We start from the raw sequence: 22,737 nt of genomic DNA, 5'->3' as shown, positions 1-22,737 counted from the left end.
TTATACTATACACAAAAATAAACTCGAAATGATGAAAGACCTCAATGTGAAACAGGAATCCGTCAAAATCCTAGAGGAGAACACAGGCAGCAACCTCTTTGACCTCAGCCACAGCAACTTCCTGTTAGACATGTATCCAAAGGCAAGAAAAACAAAAGCAAAGATGAACTATCAGGACCTCATCGAAATGAAAAGCTTTTGCATAGCAAAGGAAGCAATCAACAAAACTAAAAGGCAACCTATGGAATGGGAGAAGATATTTGCAAATGTCTTATCAAATAAAGGGCTAGTATCCAAGATCTATAAAGGACTTATCAAACTCAACACCCAAAAAACAAGAAATCCAATCAAGAAATTGACAGAAGACATGAATAGACACTTTTTCAAAGAAGACATCCAGATCGCCAACAGAACATGAAAAAGGGCTCCATATCACTTGGCATCAGGGAAATACAAATCACCATACAGTACATCCCCGAATCAAAACCACAGCGAGATACCACCTCACACCAGTCAGAATGGCTAAAATGAACAACTCAGGAAACAACAGATGTTGGTGAGGATGTGGAGAATGGAAACCCTCTTACACTGTGGGTGGGAATGCAAACTGGTGCGGCCACTCTGGAAAACAGTATGGAGGTTCCTCAAAAAGTTAAAAATAGAGCTACCCTATAACCCAGCAATTGCACTACTGGGTATTTACCCAAAGGATACAAACATCATGATTCGAAGGGGTACCTGCACCCCAATGTTCATAGCAGCAATGTCCATGATAGCCAAAGTATGGAAAGAGCCCAGATGTCCATCGACAGATGAATGGATACAGAAGATGTGGTGTATACATATACAATGGAATATTACTCAGCCATCAAAAAGAATGAAATTTTACCATTTGCGATGACGTGGATGGAACCAGAGGGTATTATGCTAAGTGAAATAAGTTAGAGAAAGACAATTACTATATGATTTCACTCACATGTGGCATTTAAGAAACAAAACAGATGAACCAGGGGTAGATAAGGAGGGAAGGGAAAATAAAATAAGGTGAAAATAGAGATTGAGGCAAACCATAAGAGACGCTGAACTTACGGAAACAAACTGAGGGTTACTGGAGGGGAGGTGGGGGGGAAGGGGTAATTGAGTGATGGGCATTAAGGAGGGCACTTGATGTAATCAGCACTGGGTGTTATATACAACTAATGAATCATTAAATTCTACCCCTGAAACAAATCATACAGTATATGTTAACTAAACTGAATTTAAATAAATAATTTTTAAATTTTTTTGAATTTTCAAAAAAGGAAATAAACCTTAGAGTTTTCATCACAAGAAAAAATTTTTGTAACCTATGTAGTGGTGAATATTAATTAGACTTATTGTAGTGATCATTTCACAATCTATGCATATATCAGATCATTATGTTGTATACCTGAGGCTAATATCATATCATATATATCCGGTGTATCTCAACAACAACAAAAAAAAAACAGGATTGACAAGGAAAAGAAAAGGGACCACTGTTCCCCATCAAAGAAGTGCCTCCCAACAAGTACTCATTGCAGATAAAAGCCCCCAAGCCCTTGCACCTCTTCCCCTTCCTCTTGCCCAATCCCAATTTAATGAAGGGCCACTTACAGAGGTGATGGCAGCACTGAAGCCTTCCTGAGACATCTCATGCTCAAAGGAGCTGGTACCTCCTGACTGAGTACCTCCTCCTACATGAAAGAAAGCAGAAGAGAGGGAACTCAAATGCTACGGTGACCAGGCAAAAGGAGGCTCAGATGGCAGCTGGGCTGAATTAGAAAGCTATATACCCCTTTAAAAGAGATGGTGGCTCTTTGGCTCCAACTGGTTTTTGCTGCATGGGAATGCGGTCTAATCTTCCAACTTTTTAAGACAAACCATAAATCCAGATTGCATATGAACCTTCCCCCAGTTTTTTAAATGCTTTTAATCATTAAATATTTATTGAGCACCTTCTGTGTACCAGGCACTATTCTAGACACTGGAGATACAGGGAATCAAACAGACACATGTTGGCAACATATCCAAATTCTTGGAAAAAGACTGTGTGAGTTTTGGCTCCCCTACCCTCCAATTTTCCAGCCTATAGCCAAGGCTTGCAAAGTAAAGATAAAGTCGAGACCCTTTGATTTCAAAGGAAATGACCAAGTGAGGCCAGAGTTGCTAGGAACTAGAGGAAGTGGAGAGAGAGTTGAATTAATCCTAAGAGTCAGGATACCAAGGGTTAGGAGGTTCTAGTTTCTAGAGGGGAAATGCCTGTTGGAGGGTAAGAGGCTGGCCCTGGGGCTGCTGCAGGAATGTGAAACCTCAGCTTACCCTCAATTGCAAAGATCTTTTCCTGAAGCTGGTTTTGAATGGTCTTCAGAGCTTCAAAGTTATTCACCCGAAACACGTGATCACGAGGAGGCTTGGATGCAATGGTATTAAGCTCTTCACGATGTTTTAGATTGTTGAAAGCTTCTCCCACCTGTTACCAAGGAATAGAGGCCAAATCAGACACCATCGGGGGTTAGCAGTCTCATCCAGCAAAGAAAATTCTGCAGGAAAAGAATCTGAAACAGTATCTGTCAAGTGAGGGAATGCACCAGAAGGCCCCTGGGACAGGGCCACCTAGTATAGTAAAACGGGTTATGCACTGCATGGGGCATTCTGTCAAGGGAGTAATTAGGAACTGAAATCCAGCCTTTGGTCCCTTTGCTGTGCCATGCCTCCTGGTGTGGAGCTGACCTCTCCCCAGAGTATAAGGAGTCTTCCTCTCTATGAAGCGGTTCCCTACTTGCCAAGCCATCCACCGATGATGATACCTTTTTCTATGTCATACGAGGTACTGTGGTAGTTTGATTATACTGATGATCCCAACTCTTTACCCCTTCCTATATCCAAGCCTTTGCCCCCAAAACTTTGCTGTACCCCCTTACTCATGGGAGAGTAATCTGCCCTACTTATCTCCAGGTGCAGCCATGAGTCGTGCTAATATCCATTGGCTAATGGATATTATCATACATGATGCAGACAGAGGCTTCAAAAAGCGCTTGCCACATTTCCATTTGCTCTTTTGTTCCTCTGCCTTCACCGTGAGGACATGCCCAGGCTAGCCCACGGGAGGATAACACAGGGAGCAGTAGAACCAAGATACCCCAGTTGTTCCAGCCATGCCAGTCCAGCAAACAGACCTAAGTGGCAACCCTCAGAAACGGAGAGAGCTCAGCCAAGATCGGCAGAGCTGCTAACCAACCTCCAAATGGATACAGATGTAAGAGGGAGCCGGTCAAAACCAGAAAAATTGCCCAGCTGAACTACAGACTCATTTATTTTTTTAAAGACTGAATTCTAAGATAATCTGTGACACAGCAACATTGTAACAGTCATTAACTGATACAGGCCCATATGGGCTAGCAGTGCCCCTTGGCCCACCTTGGTTTTAGGGATTTTTCAAACTGAAGGAAGGGTATATCCAAACAGAAACCCTTCACAGAAGAGAAGAGAAGAGAAGAGAAGAGAAGAGAAGAGAAGAGAAGAGAAGAGAAGAGAAATAAAGAAAAGAGAAGAGAAGAGAAGAGAAGAGAAGAGAAGAGAAGAGAAAAGAAAAAAGAAAAGAAAAGAAAAGAAAAGAAAAGAAAAGAAAAGAAGAAAACTTCCACAGAAGCACCAGTTCCACAGAAGCACCAGGCCAGAGAGCCACATTTCCTACCCCAATGACATAGCGAATGATCCCCTCTCTGTCTGCTTCAGGGATGACATCCTTGTAATCCAAGGGATCGTCAAACTTTTCTCCATCTGTGATGACAACTAGGATCTTAAGGGCATTCTCCCGGGCTCCACTGCTGCTGTGAAACAGTTCTCTTCTGTCCAGGGAAGAGGAAAGAAAAGTCAAATGTGAATAGACAGACATACTCTGAATGCTAGGGAGGGCGTGTCAGCAATCACAGACACAGATGCAGCTCAGAGGGGTTTGGGCTCCCCTGGAATGAACACTGAGACGCGGCTGCCCCAAGACCTGGAAAGGCAGCAAGAGAAGGGAGAAGAGTGGAAGGACAGGAAATCTTCACTGCCTTTATATACTTTTGCACAGATTGATTTTTTTTCTTTACCTTAGCATTATTCCTTTTAAGTGAAAACAAATGTTTAAGCATAATTGGGCCCTCGGAAACCTTTCCTGGTTTGACGCAACAGCTCTCTAGCTCATCTTCCTGAACTTTTATCCCAACCCCCACCCTCACCTCTACACACACACACACACACACACACACACACACACACACATCAGAGTGACCTTCCAAAACAAGATATGATGACATCTCTTCACCGCTTAAAACATTCAGTGGATCCCCACTCGCTTTTCAGTTGCCTTAAGTGACCTGACCTCAAATGATCTCCATAGCTTCCTCTAATCTCCCCTTCACTCCTACCTTTACTCACAACTTGTATTTCATGACTGTGCCATCCAGAGTCCCTCCTCCACCTTTACACATATCCTTTACCCCATTCCTCTCCGAACAACCCCCTTCATTATTTGAATCCCAGTAAAAAAAATTTTCACCTCCTCCTTCCATCCTAAGCAAAGAGCTTACACGACTTTGAGGATTCCTGTGGCAGTGTGTGTCCTCCCGTACAGCTGTCTTATTGGATTCACCAGAAGTTGTGGCTTAGGGTTTTCCTTGAACTTATTGAAGGTGAAATGGGTCTGGAACTCTTCAGAGAACTGCATCAAAGAAAACTGGGAAGAGGCATCTGGCATTACATTGGAGAAGGTGACCCTCCTCACACTTACCCATCTCCCAGGAAGCCCTACCTAAATCTTGAAACATTCCAGCCTCCAAACCCCTCCAGATTCTACACTGTCCCCCATCCTTCTGCCTCACCAGGACAGAGATCTGCCATCAGCTCCCACTTCTAAGTACTAGAACTCAGCCAGAGATGATATGTGAGTGTTATCTCCCATACCAACCCTTATCAATTAGTCAGAGCTGCCTGCTTTACAGAGGGCTGGAAGAAGCTGAGGCTGCATCCAGACAGAGCAAGAAAGAGAATCAGGAAAGAAAACCATGATCAGGGGCACCTGGGTGGCTCAGTCGTTAAGCATCTGACTTCGGCTAAGGGCGTGATCCCAGGGTCCTGGGATCGAGCCCCGCATCAGGCTCCCTGCTCGGCTGGGAGCCTGCTTCTTCCTCTCCCACTCCCCCTGCTTGTGTTCCCTCTCTCGCTGGCTGTCTCTCTCTCTGTCAAATAAATAAATAAAATCTTAAAAAAAAAAAATCTACCTACCCTAAAAAAAAAAAAAAAAAGAAAGAAAGAAAGAAGAAAAAGAAAACCATGATCAACTGGCAATTTGGCAATGTCTGCAATAGGAGTAAAAGGGGAACGTGGCGGCCTGGTTGCCACGTATTTGCCAGCCTTATATGAGCCATTTCCTAATCTACCCATATGCCCTCACCAAGGTTTTGGAGTTCTTGAATCGATCCATCACAGTTGAGACAAACTCCTTCATCCGCTGAAAGTCAATGGGGTTGATGCTACCAGAACCATCAATCAAGAAGGCAATATCACTGTCTTGCCGAGGGCACTCTTGGGGAACAAGAGAAAGAGCGTGAACTAATTAAGTACTAGAGACTGGGGTTCATTGTTTGCACGTCAGCTCTCTGCTAAGCAGTGAAAATAAAAGGTAAACAATAGGAACCCATGTTCCAAGTTTAATAAAAACATGGACACAATCCCAAGATCACAGCCACCAGGAAGAAAGCATCTGCCAGAAAATACTGTTGCTACTTTTGAAGATCAACAAAAGATCAACGAACGTTCCTGGAATACAAGTAGAATCACATAGCTGAAGGAAGAAATAGAAGTAAAAAAGAAACAACTACAAAATTTAGAAGATGCTTGTAAGGACATCATGCTTGCAGATAGATGACTACTGCTTAATGATACTTTATCAAATTGGTGATGTTTTCATTAGCCATTCACAAGAATAAATACAAGAAATGTTAGGAGAAGCAAAGAAAAGTTTGCAGGAAGAAACCGATGCCTGAGAATCTAGAGTGGAATCAGTCCAGCAGGTGTTAGCATATTTAAAATCTCAATTATATGCAAAATTTGGGAGCAAAATCAATCTTGAGGCTGAGGAAAGTTAAACATTTTATAATACTTTCTAAAATTTGTTTAATAAACTTGAATATCGTTTAATACGATTTGAAAGATGCATGAAGTATAGAAAACTTGGACTAATTCTGCCCGAGGAAGTCAGGAAAAATGATGATATCAGAGCTAATTCTGAAAATGAGAAATAATTTGCCAGAAATACAAAGGGAGAAATAAATTACAGGAAAAAAAGGAATAGCACATATAACGATAGGCTGGATGTCCTCCTCCCTTCTGTCCCCAGCCCTAAATCCACTTTTTACCCTCCTCCAATCTGCTCTGCACCCCAGGAAGTCAGACCACATGGACCACATGCATTTTGGGCTCCTTCGCCCTCTGATTTCTACTTGGATTTGCCCAATTACGAGCCTCAACAGAAGATTGGAGGGAGTGAAGAGTGAGATCAGAGTATTCTCCCCTTACTCCCCCCCCCACCCCCGGAAGTTTGCTTTGGGCCAGCTGTGTCCCTCAATGGAAGAGCACTGTTCCTTCAAGGAAGCACACTCCAGACAACTCTCTCTCCTTCTGAATTCTGGTTACTTCTCCCTCTCCTTGTCCAATCAGCCTAGGAGTGGTAACAGCTCTGCTGCTGCTTGCCCTGGGTTCCTGGATCATCCACTGTAGTTCCCTAAGACTCTCTCAAACCTTTAAAATTAGTCCCTTTGTAAATACACCCTTCTCCGATTATTCTAACTGGAGTGTACCATCTATTCCAGTCAAAACCCTGACTGATACAAAGGAAATGAACAGAAAAGAATTCTGCAGAATTGAGGGATGGAAATGGCACTACTAAGATAAATCTGTGTGATGCGAATAGAGATAAGCTTATGTCATTAAGCAGAGGAGAGTTGGGAAGGGCCTCTCTATCCCAAAAAAGAAGTTCTACTTTATCCCTTAGGCAGTGGAAAGCCACTGAAGTTTTCTTAGAAAAGGAGACAAGGTGATCTTTTTTGTATTTAGAAAGATTACTGTAGCAATGAAAAGTTTCTAGCCACTCTATTCATGATTGCCAAACATTGGAAACCACCCAAACATCTTTCCATGTGTGAACAGATGAACTTGTGACTGGGACTGGGGTAAATCTATGCAATGGAATATTATTTGGGAATAAAAAAGGAAAGAACTACTGATAGACACAACGACATGGATGAATTGCAAATACATTATGCTAGTGAAAGAAGCCAGTCTCAAAAGCTTATAATTCCATTTATGTAGCTTTCTTGAAAAGACAAACTATATAGTGGTGGGGAACAAATTAGTGAGTGCCAAGGACTGGGATGGAGAGAAAAAAGGCAACTAACTATAAAGAGATATAGCATGAGGGGCCCTGGGTGGCTCAGTAAGTTAGTGTCTGCCTTCTGCTCGGGTCATGATCCCAGGGTCCTGGGATCGAGCCCTGCGTTGGGCTCCCTGCTCAGTGGGGAGCCTGCTTCTCCCTCACCTTCTGCCTGCTGCTCCCCCTGCTTGGGCTCTCTTTCTCTCTGTGTCAAATAAATAAATCAAATTTTTAAAAAAGAGAGAAAGAGATAGCGTGAAGGATTTTTTAGGGGAGTAACAGAACTCTTGTATTCTATTCATGTTGGGTTTGTGGGGTTTTTTTTAAGATTTTATTTTTAGGGACGCCTGGGTGGCTCAGTCAGTTAAGTGTCTGCCTTTAGCTTGGGTCATGATCCCAGGGGCCTGGGATGGAGTCCTGCATCCGCCTTCTTGCTCAGTGGGGAGTCTGCTTCTCCCTCTGCCTGCTGCTCCCCCTGGGATAAATAAATAAAATCTTTATAAAAAATGAGTTTTTTTTAAGTAATCTCTACAACCAGCATGGGGCTGGAACCCACAACCCGGAGATCAAGCGTCACATGCTCTACCGACTGACCGAGCCATGTACCCCATGTTCATGCTTTTTTTTATGAAAATCTATACATACCTTAAAATTCAGGGAACTGTACACTAAAAGAAAAAAGGCCAATTTTACTGTATGATCTTTGAAAAAAATAAAATTACCCAAAAAAATGATTGGCTTTTTAAAAATAGTTAAGCAGATTCTAACATTTATATGGAAAATATGCAAAGAAAATTAACCAGAAAAATTGTTGAAAATCTCAAAGATATGTTCAATGAAAAATAATCAAGTGTGTACAACATGCTACCATTTGTGGCACAAAGTGAAGACTATAGATATGTTTCTGTTTGTGAATATAGAATATCTCCATAAGACACAAGAAACTGCTAACAGTGGTTGAATCCCAGGAAGAAAACAGTAGGCTGGGGGAACCAAGAGAGAGAAGTGTTATGTGCTTAAGTGCTGCTTGAATTTTGAATCATTTTTAAAGAACTGAAAATGTTTTTTAAAAAGAAAAGTATAGGGGCGCCTGGGTGGCTCAGTCGTTAAGCATCTGCCTTCGGCTCAGGGCGTGATCCCAGGGTCCTGGGATCGAGCCCCACATCAGGCTCCTCTGCTGGGAGCCTGCTTCTTCCTCTCCCACTCCCCTGCTTGTGTTCCCTCTCTCGCTGGCTGTCTCTCTGTGTCAAATAAATAAATAAAATCTTTAAAAAAGAAAAAGAAAAGTAAGGGGGCACCTGGGTGGCTCAGTCGTTAAGCGTCTGCCTTCGGCTTGGGGCGTGATCCCGGGGTCCTGGGATCAAGCCCCGCATCGGGCTCCCTGCTCCTCTGGGAGCCTGCTTCTCCCTCTCCCACTCCCCCTGCTTATGTCCCCTCTCTCACTGGCTGTCTCTGTCAAATGAATAACTAAAATCTAAAAAGAAAAAAGAGAAAAGAAAAGTATGGAATCCTGAGAGTGAGGACTGAAGAGAGAAATGTAAGAGCTGAAGCCACAGAAGTGAATGCAATTGGGCAGGAAGAACACATGGACAAGAATAGAAGCTGTAACCTGGTACCCCTACACATGCGAAGAGGCAGAGGAAGATGGCCTGGAGATGAAGTTTAGCAGAAGCCCTTGGCAGCGGAAGAAGCAAGAAGAAGGGAGGGGAGGGGGAGTGGAAGGGAGGGGAAGAGGAGAAGAAGGGAGGAGAGGGGAAGGGAGAAATCTGGAGCCAAGGTGTTTAGGGAAGGAAGAGATGATCTCTAGGTCACATCAGAAAAGTCAGTAAACATGAGGACAGAATAGAGATTGGCATTTAGGGAGTCACAGATGCCATTTGCAAGAGGAAGATTTATATGATGGTGAGACAGAAGCCAGATGTCAGGGGGTGAAGAATGGTGATGTGGAGGAAGTGGAAACAAGAGGAGAGAACTCTGTCAAGAAGTTTGGTTGTGAAGGAAAGGAGAAATAGCAGATGTAGAGGAGACCAGGGAGAGGAAAGGTTATTTTCATTGCTATCAATATTGGTGGTTGATTGTTTTTAAGATATGGGTAAATGTGAGTATGTTTACATTCAAAGGAGGGGGAGAAATTTAAGCTCCTGGAGAGAATGAATGATTGAGGATGTGGGCTTCGAGTTGGTGATGTGATAAAGCCCCAAAAGCCCAGATAGAAGAGTGATTCATGGAAAGGCGGATGGTCAGGTCTCCCTATAAAACCAGGGAGACACTGCCAAGGGTGGTACCATTGCAAAATTTGAACAGGGAGAAGGAGTAAGTAGAAGGAGTTCATCCCTGGCAACCTTGATTTTCTTTGTGAAGAAGGAAGGAAGGTTATCTGTTGAGAGTAAAGTACAAAGGAGCAGAGCTTGAGGGGGAAAAAAATAACTATGAAAGGAAGACATATCTGCCCTTGGTAACAGAACCAACTTGAAGACAAGGAAAAGGATGGCCAAGCAGTTGAAATAAGTGGCAGAAAGCAGCTTGAAAAAAAGATTCAGTCACTCACTCACTCACTCACTCTCTTTCAATCAACAAATGTTTGGGGAGCAAGGGTGTGGTAGGCAGCCACCAAGATGGTGCACAAGGTTCTCATCTCCTGGAAATAACACCCTCGCATAGTCACCTTCTCTTGAGTGGGATGGACTTTTTTACTCACTTCAAAGGAACATAAGATGGCAGAAGCAATGTACTATTACTTCTGAGATTAGATTATGAAAAGACTGATGGTCTTTCTTGGGTGTTTTCTCTCTCTCTCTTGCTCTCCTACTCCCTTGTTTACTCACTCTGAGGGAAGTCAGCTGCCCTCGGGGGAGCATTTGTGAGCTGCTCTATAGGGAACTTCATGTGACAAGCAACTGAGAGAAACCTCCAGCCAACAGCCTGTGAAAACGGTGGCCCTCAGTCCAACAATCTTGTAAATGAGCTTGCAAGTGGATCTTCTTCCCCCAGTCAAGCCTTTAGATGACACCACAGCTCCGGTTTAACAAATTAACTTCAATTTCATGAAAAACCCTGAGACAGAGGCAACCAGCCAAGCCATACCCAGATTCCTGATTCATAAGAACTACAATATAATGAACGTTTATTGTTTTTAGCTGCTAAGTTTAGGGGCAATTTGTTACGCAGCAATAGATATAAGAGCATAGAGAAATGAGCTAGGGAAGCAGTATCCCTGCTATCATGAAGCCTACATTCTAGAAGAAAGCACAGAAAAGAAACAAGTAAAATATGTATATACAGATATGAAGAAGGTGAAGTATAATAATGTGGTAGGAAGCAATGGTGGAAATGATTAGAAGAGCCACGAAGGAAAGGCCTCTTTGAAGAGGTAACATTTGAGCTGAGATGACAATAATGGGTGGTCAGCTAAGATCTGAGGGAAGAGCTTTCCAGGCTGAAGGAAGAGTAAGTGTAAAGGCCCTGAGGCAGGGATAGCTTTGTGTCATTCTTGGAGAAGAAAGGCAGCCAGAGTGCCTGGAACACAATGGCTGAAGTAGAAAGGTTGCGAGAGCCTCAAGGGCTTTGATCAGGAGACTCAGGCACTTACTCTAAGGATGATGGGGGGGGGGGACATCATCTCACAAAGATGAGTGGATATATCAGGACTTTTCTTAAAGTTCAAGATCCTTGCCTCTCCCCCCACCATCTCTATCGGAGCCCAGTTCCTTCCGGCTTCTGCACCTAGACCTCTAAGTTACCACTCAGGCTGGAAACAGCCCCCATCCCAGTCCTGACCTTACGCTCACACTGGCCATCTGTATTCTGTGACAAAAGCCACCTACCTCTGATCTTCTCTGGGAAACTCTGGGGCTGCTGCCGTAGGTTGGGTCCAAACAGGAAGCATAAGCCATTCACATAGGTGTTCTCCTTACAAGTTTGGTGCACAGTGGGGCCACAGGCCTGGGGAAGGTTGCAGATGGGAGGGGTTGTTCCTGCCTCCTGTCCTTTCCCCCCAGCACCTCCACCCTGCACAGACCACAGACCAAGCAGCCATGGGCCCCTGACTCCATCCCTCTGGACACTCCCATGACCCAGGACAACTCACCAGCAGTCGGAAAGGTTTGGTGGCAAATGCCAGAGACAGGCCCAGAGACATGTTCACCGCCTCCAGGGGGACTGAGGAGACATATACATATGGTCACCTTCAGGCAGTAAAAGGGGCTCTGTGAAGGTGAACAGAGGTCACTTTGACCTGGGAGACATGGAGACCTGACAGGTCAAGGAGGACCCCAAGTCCTAGGAAAGGAATGAAGGGGGTACCTGAGGATGTCTGAGGTAGAGTCCGTATACAGCACAAGAGCTAGGCAGCTGAACACTGGGGCCCCCAACAACACACCCCCAACAAAAGGAATGCCTGGAACACCTGGCAGGTGTATGTACAGGTGGAAACCTAGCCCTGGGTCCCAGGGAGGGGCAGTGACTCACGCTGCAGGTGGATGGGCTCACACTTGCCCGTGCTGTAGTCACACTGGTAGAGGCCACCTGTTTGGTTGGCCGCCTTTATCTCCTGGGGGGCTCCAACCACAAACCTGGGGGGGGTGAGGTAGGAAAATGTCACCACGGGGATAAGAGAAAACTCTGACATGTGGGGAGAGAAGGAGACCATGGAAGTTTGGACACCCAGAAGAAAGTGAGGAGAGCCAACCCTAACATGTATTTCCCAGTTCCCAGAAATAGGAGGAAGACTTAGCAAAGAAAAAACAGGAAATTTTTAAATCTTGAAAGGGGAAGGGCCTCTCTAAGAATGACACAAAACCAAGAAGTCATTTAAAAGTTGTCGAATCTTATATTGTACACCTGAAACTAATAAAACACCATATGTTAACTATACTAGAATTAAATTTTTTAAAAGATTTTATTTATTTATTTGACAGAGAGAGACAGCCAGCAAGAGAGAGAACACAAGCAGGGGGAGTGGGAGAGGAAGAAGCAGGCTCCCAGTGGAGGAGTCTGATGCGGGGCTCAATCCCAGGACCCCGGGATCACACACTGAGCTGAAGGCAGATGCTTAACGACTGAGTCACCCAGGTGCCCCTAGAATTAAATTTTTTTAAAAATTAATAAATTCAACTATAGACCACAGTCCTTTTCAATAAATTTCTGTATGTGATATCAGGGAAATGCAAATCAAAACCACAATGAGATATCATCTTACACCTGCATCATGGCTAAAATCAAAAAACACAAGAAACAACAGGTGTTTAAAGGATATGGAGAGAGGGGAACCCTCTTGCACTATTGGTGGGAATGCAAACTGGTGCAGCCACTCTGGAAAACAGCATGGAGTTTCCTCAAAAAGTTAAAAATAGAACTACCCTACAATCCAGCAATTGCATTACTGGGTATTTACCCAAAAAATATAAAAATACTAATTCAAAGGGCTACATGTACCTCAAAGTTTATACCCGCATTATCTACAATTGCCAAATTATGGAAAGAGCCTATATGTCCATTCATTGATGAATGGATAAAGAAGATGTGGTATATTGGGGTGCATGACTGGCTCAGTCAGTGGAGCATGTGACTCTTGATCTTGGGGTTGGGAGTTTGAGCCCCATGTTGGGTGTAGAGATTACTTACAAATAAAACTTTTAAAAAATAGAAGGTATGGTATATACATATACACACAATGGGAATATTATTCGACCATAAGAGAGAATGAAATCTTTCCATTTGCAACGACATGGATGAGCTAGAGAGTATTACGCTAAGCAAAATAAATCAGAGAAAGACAAATACCATATAATTTCACTCACATGTGGAATTTAAGAAACCAAGCCAACAAGCAAAGGGACCAAAAAAAAAGAGAGAGAGAGAGAGGCAAACCAAGAAACAGACTCAACTACAGAGAGCAAACTGATGGTGACTAGAAGGGAGAGGGGTGGGGTGATGGATTAAATAGGTGATGGGGATTAAGGAGGGCACTTGTGATGAGCACTGGGTGATTATGGAAGTGTTGGGCCACCACATGGTGCACCTGAAACTAACACAACACTGTATGTTATGTTAACCACCTGGAATTTAGATTAAAACCTTTTCAATTTTTTCTGTATGTGCACATGGCCAACAGACACATGAACAAACACTCCACATCACGAGCCATCAGGAAAATATAAATCAAAACCACAATGAGGGGCGCCTGGGTGGCACAGCGGTTAAGCGTCTGCCTTCGGCTCAGGGCGTGATCCCGGCGTTACGGAATCGAGCCCCACATCAGGCTCTTCCGCTATGAGCCTGCTTCTTCCTCTCCCACTCCCCCTGCTTGTGTTCCCTCTCTCGCTGGCTGTCTCTATCTCTGTCGAATAAATAAATAAAAAATCTTTAAAAAAAAAAAAACACAATGAGATAACCACCTCACACCAGTCAGAATGGCTAAAATGAACAAGTCAGGAAACAATAAATGCTAGTAAGGATGCGGAGAAAAGGGAGCCCTCTTACACTGTTGGTGGGAATGCAAGCTGGTACAACCACTCTGGAAAACAGTGCGGAGTTAAAAATAGATGTTAAAAATAGAGCTACCCTAGGACCCAGCAATTGCACTACTAGGTATTTACCCCAAGATAAAAACATAGTGATCTGAAGGGGTACCTGCACCCCAATGTTCATAGCAGTAATGTCCACAATAGCCAAACTGGGGGAGCCCAGATGTCCAGTGACAGATGAATGGATAAAGAAGATGTGGTATATATCTACAATGGAATATTACTCAACCATCAAAAAGGATGAACTCTTACCATTTACATCAATGTGGACGGAACTGGTGGGTATTATGCTGAGCAAAATAAGCCAATCAGACAATTATCATACAGTTTCACTCATATGTGGAATATAAGAAATAGTGCAGAGGATCATTAAGAAGGGAGGGAAAACTGAATGGGAAGAACTAAGAGAGGGAGACGAACCATGAGAGACTCGTAACTCTAGGAAACAAACTGGGGATTGCTGGAGGTGAGGGGGTGGGGGGATGGGGTAACTGAGTGACGGGCATTAAGGAGGGCATGGGATGTGATGAGCACTGGGTATTATATGCAACTGATGAATTACTGAACTCTACCTCTGAAACTAATGAAGTACTATATGTTGACTAATTGAATTTAAATTTAAAAATTTCTGTACAAGCAAAGTCAAAGGACAAACAATAAACTGGGCAGAGAGAGATTAGCAACTCGTGCCACAGACTACTTTCCTCAATATACTTAGAGCTCCTACAAACCAATAAGGAAAAAAAAAAAAACAATAGAAAAATGGGCAACAGATAAGAAAAAGGTGTTCACAGAAAAGTGAATACATCTCTCATTTAAAAATAAGTGCAATTTAAAACTAAATTGAGATACCATATCTCACCTATTCAATTTGCGGATATCAGTAAGTTTGAAAACACACTGGGTTGGCAAATGGGTGGGGAAATAGGTGTTTCCATAAATTTCTGGTGTGAGTGTAAATTGTTGCCACCTCCATGAAGGGTAATCTGGAAAAAACCTATTCGCATCACACATGCAATATGTACCCTTTGATCCAGGAATCCTAATTCTGGGAATTTACTTCCAAACGTACTTGCGCATGTGCAAAATGACAGCATTTTTCACATCACAAAAGTTTGGAAACAATCTAATGTCTGTTAAGAAGAGATTTAAATGTAATATCGATGTAAATTACACTATGTCAAAATAATAGAATATGATGCAAGCATAAAAAAGAAAGAGTAAGATAAATAAATCTTTTTAAAAAATGGGGCGCCTGGATGGTGCAGTCAGTGAAGCATCCGACTCTTGGTTTCAGCTCAGACCCTGATCTCAGGGTCATGAGATTGAGCCCCGTGTAGGGCTCTGCACTCCACACAAAGTCTGTTTGAGATTCTCTCTCCCTCTCTCTTTGTCCCTCCACCATGCTCTCTCTTTCTCTCTCTCTCTCTCTCTCAAATAAATAAATCTTTAAAAAAAAAAATGAGTAAGGCCTTTATCTGGTAAAATCACGAAACTCTATTAAGAAAAAAAAAAATACAGGGGCGCCTGGGTGGCACAGCGGCTAAGCGTCTGCCTTCAGCTCGGGGCGTGATCCCGGCCTTCTGGGATCGAGCCCCACATCGGGTTCCTCCGCTATGAGCCTGCTTCTTCCTCTCCCACTCCCCCTGCTTGTGTTCCCTCTCTCGCTGGCTGTCTCTATCTCTGTCAAATAAATTTAAAAAATCTTTAAAAAAAAAAAAGAAAAGAAAAAAAATACAAAGTTCGGTATAGAGCAGAGGACAGGACATTTTTTCTGGAAAGGTAATATTATTTCCATAACTATTATTTCATATAGGTAAATATTTTAGGCTTTGCAGGCCATATACTCTCTTTTGAAGCCTCTTGATTCTACCATTATTTTAACTCCAAAGCAGCCATAAACAATGAATGGCGAGTTGGGATGAGGGTTGTGTCAATAAAATTTCTTTACAAAAATAGGAAGCAGACTGCAGTTTGAGTATAACGCGTTACAAATTGTGTGTGGGATGGAGGTTAGGAAACTGGGCAACACGCAGCATAGTTCTTCTCTGGAAGAACCCACAGGAAACCATTTACCAGGGACCCTCCTGAGTAGGGAATGGGGGAAAGGAGTATGTGCTGAGACTTGTTACTATTGCGCTCAATCTTTTGGATTGAGAACTCTGTAACTGTATTACCAATCCAAAAAAATAAATCAAGAAAAAAAAATCAAGGAAATTGTGATTTTTTTTTCAGGCGTATACATTTTAAAGAGCAAAAGGGTAAGACAGAGACGTCCACCTGCAGTCCTTACCCGGATCCCTCAAGCTGGACCACGCTGTGCCCAAAGCTCCTTGCATTCTCTTGGAAGATCGCTGCTTTTTCAGTCTCCAGGTTGAACCCATCACATAATAAGACCAAAGCTAGAGGAAGGAGAAGCGGTGAGGGCCAGGCGGGGATAAAGCAGCTCGCCTTCCTGCGCCATGAATCTACCTGCTGAAATTCACCCCAACCCAGCATGGAGATGTCTACCTCCCAGGTCTGGCTCTGTTAGCCTGACACTTTTTCTCTAAAGGGCCAGATAATATTTTAGGTTTTCTGGTCCAAGAGGCAAATAGAGTATATTGGCAGGTACTTCTAAAACAAGAGAGAAAATGCATTTCCACAAATTTTTCAATAAGGATATACAAAATATAATAATGGCTCAGTCAGTAGAGCCAGTGATTCTTGATCTCGGGTTTGTGGATTCGAGCCCTACATTGTGCGTAGAGATTGCTTAATAAAATCTTTTCTTTAAATGTATTAATGAGACAAATGGAATTCTCTGGGGAAGAGAAGATCATTTCACTGGGATTCAAGGATAGTATTCCCTATCATGAAGCGATTCTAAATGCTCATTTGAGGGGCACCTGAGTGGTTCAGTGGGATGAGCAACAGACTCTTGATCTCAGCTCAGGTCTTGATCTCAGGGTCCTGAGTTCAAGCCCCACGTTGAGCTCAATGTTGGGCGTGGAGCCTACTTTTTAAAAAAATTAAAAATTAAAATAAATAAATGCTCATCTGAGACCTACAAAGACAGGTGGGAGGAAGCCTCCCCAGATGCCCACCAGCCTTGGTTTGCTGATTCCTGACCTAAGGACCACCAATGTGGGGGTGCAGTCAGCCGGTCTCTGAACTCCACCCTACCCTGCCATCCTGCTGGTCTGCCCAACAATTAAGTTCCTAAAGACTCTTAATTAGGCAATTTCCTTCCTATGCAATTCTCAAGTGCTTTTTTTTCCCCTTCTGTGGTTCATTCTCACAAAGTACAGGCATAAAAGGAAACAAACTTGAATCATTTTGGTCAGTCATTCAACTAACATTTACACCTGGATCCTTGGAAAATAGAACGCTGGGCCAAGTGAAGGTGATAAGATGGAATCCAAGAAGAAGCACTCAGAATCCAACAAGCGTTGTGCACCCTTGGGCATATCATTCCACCTCTCTGGGGCCTCAGTTTCCTAATCTGTAAAGTGAAGGGGCCAGCCAAATCCCACTGCATAAGTCTATGAATTTAATTATTCATCCAATCTTCTTTGGGCATGCCATCTTGGTCTGGTTCTACTCTCTACTTGCTCTTGAATACCTTAGCCTTCCCCAAATCCCCTTTGTCTTCCTCCAGGCTAACTCCTAGATATTCTGTGCCCTCTCTCTCTACTTAGACTCAAAAGATACCCTCCTCCTCCCCCTGAGGGCCCCCCTCCAAGTCCCTGGTGTACCTGGTAACAGAAGGACTCTGTGAGTCATAGCGGGAGAGAGCAGGAACCTTGGGGCTTCATGCACCACTGAGCCACTTCAAGGAAGCCACCAAAGACAGGAAGGACAGAAAAGGAGAAGTCGGTGACAGAAGTCTGTTAGCCATTCAGAGGAAGAGGGTGGAGGCTCAGCCAGCAAGGCCTGCTTGACCTTCTTGAGGCTTCGAACAGCCTGTGCTCCCTTCCCACCCAGATCCCTCACCCAAACCATGAAGATCATTGTCCCAAAGGTGTTCTTTTTTTGCCCACCTGCTTCTAGGGTTGGCCAAGCATTATGAAAAGCAAGCTGAATAGACTTAGGGCCTGCCTCCTGGACCGTGTGTCAAAACATTAATACAGACAAGCACATGTGGGAAGTCACACTGTTTCTCCCTGAAAGCACACTGCAAAATGTCCTTCCTTCCTGCCCAAGGAAATGAGGAGTACCCTTCAGCCAGTGCTGTTCTCCTTTCGTAGCCATCAGAAAGGACAATTCAGGTACAGAGAAACCCCATGCTTTTTAAATATTATTTTGCTTTAAAAAAAAAAAACTAATGAATCGTTGAACACTACATTAAAAACTAATGATATTCTATATGTTGGCTAATCGAATATAATAAAAAAATTTGTTTTAAAGCCTCAAACCCTTTGTCCAGGAATTTTCACTTCCAGAAATTTATTCTAAGAAATAGTCGAAAAGTACAGTCAAAAACGTATGTACAAGCTTGTTCACCGTGGCACTGTTTTTATTTTTATTTTTATTATTTTTTTGGCATTGTTTTTATACTGAAAATCAAGGACAGCTTAAATACCCAACAACAGAGGGATTGGTAAATAATGCCTCACTCTGTGATATATCCTTACATTCCATCATGTCTACTCACTTATAAATCTGTTTTCAAAGACACAGGATCATAATTTCACATGTTAACCTTCAAGACGAAACTGTTAGTTTTTTGGGGTTTTTTTTTAAGATTTTATTTATTTATTTGACAGAGAGACAGCCAGCCAGCGAGAGAGGGAACACAAGCAGGGGGAGTGGGAGAGGAAGAAGCAGGCTCCCAGCAGAGGAGCCTGATGTGGGGCTCGATCCCATAACGCCGGGATCACGCCCTGAGCTGAAGGCAGACGCTTAACAACGGCGCCACCCAGGTGCCCCAAAACTGTTAGTTATTTTACCAGCAAAACTGGGTTTATTCAAGAATAGTAGAAATTGCAATTTGAGACTTACAAACTATGGCAAAACTAGAGGCAAATCCCAAAAACAAAGGACAGGAAAGCTCTTTTACAGAGGAGAGGAGGGAGTTGGGAGGGGCTGTTATACACAAAAAGTCCATTGGAGTCAACTGGGAGTTCAAAATAAAAGGAAGGGAAGAATGAAGGAGGGGTAATCAGAAGGGGGAGTGAACCATGAGAGACTATGGACTCTGGGAAACAAACTGAGGGCTTCAGATGAGAGGGGGTAGGGGATTGGGATAGACCGGTGACGGGTATTAAGGGGGGCACATATTGCATGGTGCACTGGGTGTTATACGCAAATAATGAATCATGGAACATTGCATCAAATTAAAAAAAAAAAGTATAGTTGCTTTTCGTTGCTGAGTCGGGACCGTCTCTCATTGGCAGGCTGTTGTTGGCAAGGAGAAAATCTTTCTTCCTCCTGTTGGAGGAAAAATATATTAACTATAGATGTCTTCCTGCAGTGAATGCAAGTCTCTTTCTGTTGGGGTCTGCCACTGACCATGAGCAGTAGGGTGTGAAAGCTCCCCTTCCTGGCCTCCTGCCTCCGTTTTAAATGAGGTTTCCTTTATTCAATCACACACGAAATACATACAATACCAAACTGTACCTTGTACGTGACTGCTAATGTGACTCCCCAAGCCAATGATTTTTTCACTCTCCCTCCAACACATTTTCTCTCGCCCCTCGTCCTACCTTCTTAATAACCAGAGCAAATAAATGTTTGATCTCTGAAAAAAATCCGTAAAAATTCTATACATTTTTAATAAAATTACTCACTTAAAAATATGTGTGTGTAAGAAAACCAAAATGTGAATAGTGATTATCTTCGGAGGGTTGGATTATGGATTTGTTCCAGTCATTTATTGCTGCCTAACAAGCCAGTCCAAATCTTAGTGACTTATTGTGCCATGGTCCTGTGGATTGTCCAGCTTCAGCAGTCCTGAGGGATCTCACGTGGTCACAGTCAGATCATGACTAAGACTAGAGTCATCCAAGGCTCAGTTGGTCTGGACTTTCAAAATTGGTCACTCACATGGCCAGCAGTTGGTGCGGGTGGGGGCTCAGTTGGGACTGTCAACTTAAGTACCTCCATGTGGCCTCTCTAGGTTCCCTGGGCTTCTCACAGCATAGTGATTAGATTTCAAGAGTACGTGTTCTAAGAGACAATAATCGAAAGTGTCCAGTCTCATAAGATTTTTGATTTGAAAACTGCCACAGGGTCTCTTCCACCATATTCTTTTTTTTTTTTTTAAGATTTTATTTATTCGACAGAGAGAGAGACAGCGAGAGAGGGAACACAAGCAGGGGGAGTGGGAGAGGAAGAAGCAGACTCATAGCAGAAGAGCCTGATGTGGGGCCCGATCCCAGATCGCCGGGATCACGCCCTGAGCTGAAGGCAGACGCCCAACCGCTGTGCCACCCAGGTGCCCCTCTTCCACCATATTCTATTGGTCAAGCAGTCACAGAGCTCATCCACATTCAAGGAGAGAAGACATAGATCCCACTTCTCAGTGGGAATTGTGTCAAAGAATTGTGGTCTATTTTAATCTGTCACAGGTTGATTTTAATTTTCTTCTATATTTTCTTGTATTTAAAACTCTTATACAAAACAAAACAGAGAATGGCTTTTATAATCAGAAAGAAAAGAAAAACACCAATAAATAATTTAAAACAACAAAGTGCCTATACATGTTAGCAGTAAAAGGGGCTGAGGAAAGAGGAATAAGGCCACAGGCCCTGGATGAGAGGGTACCGATCAGGGCGTGGAGGAATAATTTCATGAATATGCTTGGTTTGCTTTGGTAAAAGCTTTCACTCTGACCACCGCAGGAAGCTGCTATAGCTCAGACATCAGGGCCTGTTTTTGCCCTGAACAGTGGCCAAGGGCCCACCATCTATAAAGGCATGGGTAAAATTTCAGAATGGCTATCCAACCCACAGAGACTTTCGCATTTACTCAGCAATGGGTGTGCCCCTAACCAGGTAACCACAGGTGGACACCTGTCTATAGGCTCCCAGCCATTTCCTCTCGTCTATTCCTCAGCCCCACTCTTGATAATATCTTAGCTTGGGTTCCACGGTAAATGGACCCTGAGACAAGGATCCTAGTGCACGTAATTTATTTGGGAGGTGATACCGGAAATATCGGTGCGGATGTGGGAACAGGAAAGAGCTCCTAAAAAAAATGTGTGATGAAAAAGTTACTACTATGGACAATTGGAGCTGGATACCCTGAGGAACTCTGGAAGCCAGTATAAAACTTGCCTCAGAGCGATCTGCCTGAGGGGTAAGGGGTCTAGACTCTTATGCACGATTCAAATCAGCTATTAGTTGAGGGGTGCTCTCTCGAGTAGCCTTAATTCTCTGGTGCTTCCAAGCTGCCTGCCCTACACCCAGGCACGGGAGGCTCCAGAGGCAGAAAAAGCCCTCAGAGGGCGCCTGGTGGCTCAGTCGTTAAGCGTCTGCCTTTGGCTCAGGGCATGATCCCGGCGTTCTGGGATCGAGCCCCACATCAGGCTCCTCCACTGGGAGCCTGCTTCTTCCTCTCCCACTCCCCCTGCTTGTGTTCCTTCTCTCGCTGGCTGTCTCTCTCTGTCAAATAAATAAATAAAATCTTAAAAAAAAAAAAAAGAAAGAAAGAAAAAGAAAAAGCCCTCAGGCAAACACTTGCAGGCAATGACAGCTAGAAATCTGGACAGCTTGCATGAGAATGTTAAATACTGATGGCACATGAGTGGAGAAACTACAATGTCTGCTACGGATACTCGAAATTTTTTTTTCATAGCACTTATCATTACATGAAATTACATCATATATTTATTTAGTTCTTTTATTGTATAACCCAACTAGAGTATATAAGCTCCTTGAGGGCACAGATTCTTGTGTGTCTTGCTCATCACTCTATTTCCAGTGCACAGAACAGTGGCTGGCTCATAAAAAGATTCATAATAAAAATTAATTGAATCAGAATGAAGATTTCAGAAAGATAGCAGAGTAGGGAGCATCAGGAAACCTTCTCCCTACCTGGATAGCAATTGTACTGGCAGAACCTGTCTTATGTGACTATATAGGAATTCTGGAGTCTATTCAGAGACTCCTGGCCAATTTCAATCTGTTTAGTTCATAGTACTACAGCATTTATGGATCTCCCATCTCCCACAGGTGGCAGGAAGCTGTGCTTATGTTCCAGGAGCAGCTTGCATGCAGCTTGCAGGAGTGTTCTGATTGCTGGTTGCAGCTTCTGATCTCAGAGTTTCAGACACAGGCAGGCAACCATGTTGGACCCTCCCCCCCATTTATGCAAGTCCCTCCATCTCTGGAACAAGCAACTTCCAGGAGATTTAAAGGGCTAGTGCCTTTTTCTCCTCCATTTTTCTCTTTTTCCCCTTTTGGAAGCCAGTGTAAAACATGCCTTTCAAGAACTAGGACATTCAGGACACCTGGGTGGCTCAGTCAGTTAAGCGTCTGCCTTCATCTCAGGTCATGATCCCAGGGTCCTGGGATCAAGTCCTGCATCGGGCTCCTCGCTCAATGGGGAGACTGCTTTTCCCACTCCCCCTGCCTGCCGCTCCCCCCACTTCTGTTCTCTCTCTCTCTCTCTCTCTTTCTCTCTGTGACAAATAAGTAAAAAAAATCTAAAAAAAAAAAAAAAAAGAACTAGACCATTCAAAAGTAACTGCTATAGGTAAGTGCTTAGAAAGTCACTATAAATGCCCTAAGAAGACCTTAATACTTCAAGCTGATCCCTGGCACAGAGATAGCCTATAACAATGAGAGAGAGAGA

General features: G+C 43.5%; 1 protein-coding gene and 1 pseudogene across 3 annotated transcripts in view; one reads left to right on the top strand and one right to left on the bottom strand.

Annotated features, from left to right (window-relative positions):
- The window catches only part of ITGAM (integrin subunit alpha M), a 39,266-nt gene extending 21,478 nt beyond the window's left edge, over window positions 1-17,788 (bottom strand). For 2 of the 3 annotated variants that reach the window (XM_026515879.4, XM_048224783.2), the window contains exons 1-10: window positions 17,697-17,788; window positions 16,253-16,361; window positions 11,903-12,006; window positions 11,523-11,593; window positions 11,260-11,377; window positions 5,459-5,589; window positions 4,596-4,741; window positions 3,716-3,869; window positions 2,341-2,491; window positions 1,636-1,715 (exon numbers count right to left, since the gene is read on the bottom strand). In XM_026515879.4, coding sequence (XP_026371664.2) covers window positions 1,636-1,715; window positions 2,341-2,491; window positions 3,716-3,869; window positions 4,596-4,741; window positions 5,459-5,589; window positions 11,260-11,377; window positions 11,523-11,593; window positions 11,903-12,006; window positions 16,253-16,361; window positions 17,697-17,724 — 1,092 coding nt within the window. In that variant the 5' untranslated portion in view covers window positions 17,725-17,788. The remainder of the gene's footprint in view (window positions 1-1,635; window positions 1,716-2,340; window positions 2,492-3,715; window positions 3,870-4,595; window positions 4,742-5,458; window positions 5,590-11,259; window positions 11,378-11,522; window positions 11,594-11,902; window positions 12,007-16,252; window positions 16,362-17,696) is intronic. The other variant, XM_026515881.4, reaches the window with a different exon arrangement.
- On the top strand, window positions 5,704-7,668 carry LOC113267496 (prefoldin subunit 4-like; annotated as a pseudogene).
- Window positions 17,789-22,737: the final 4,949 nt, after the last annotated feature.

Source organism: Ursus arctos, unplaced genomic scaffold, assembly GCF_023065955.2.
Source record: "Ursus arctos isolate Adak ecotype North America unplaced genomic scaffold, UrsArc2.0 scaffold_2, whole genome shotgun sequence".
Classification (NCBI taxonomy): domain Eukaryota; kingdom Metazoa; phylum Chordata; class Mammalia; order Carnivora; family Ursidae; genus Ursus; species Ursus arctos.
The sequence above is the reverse complement of the archived record's forward strand: the minus strand, read 5'-3'. Positions and strand labels throughout refer to the sequence as shown.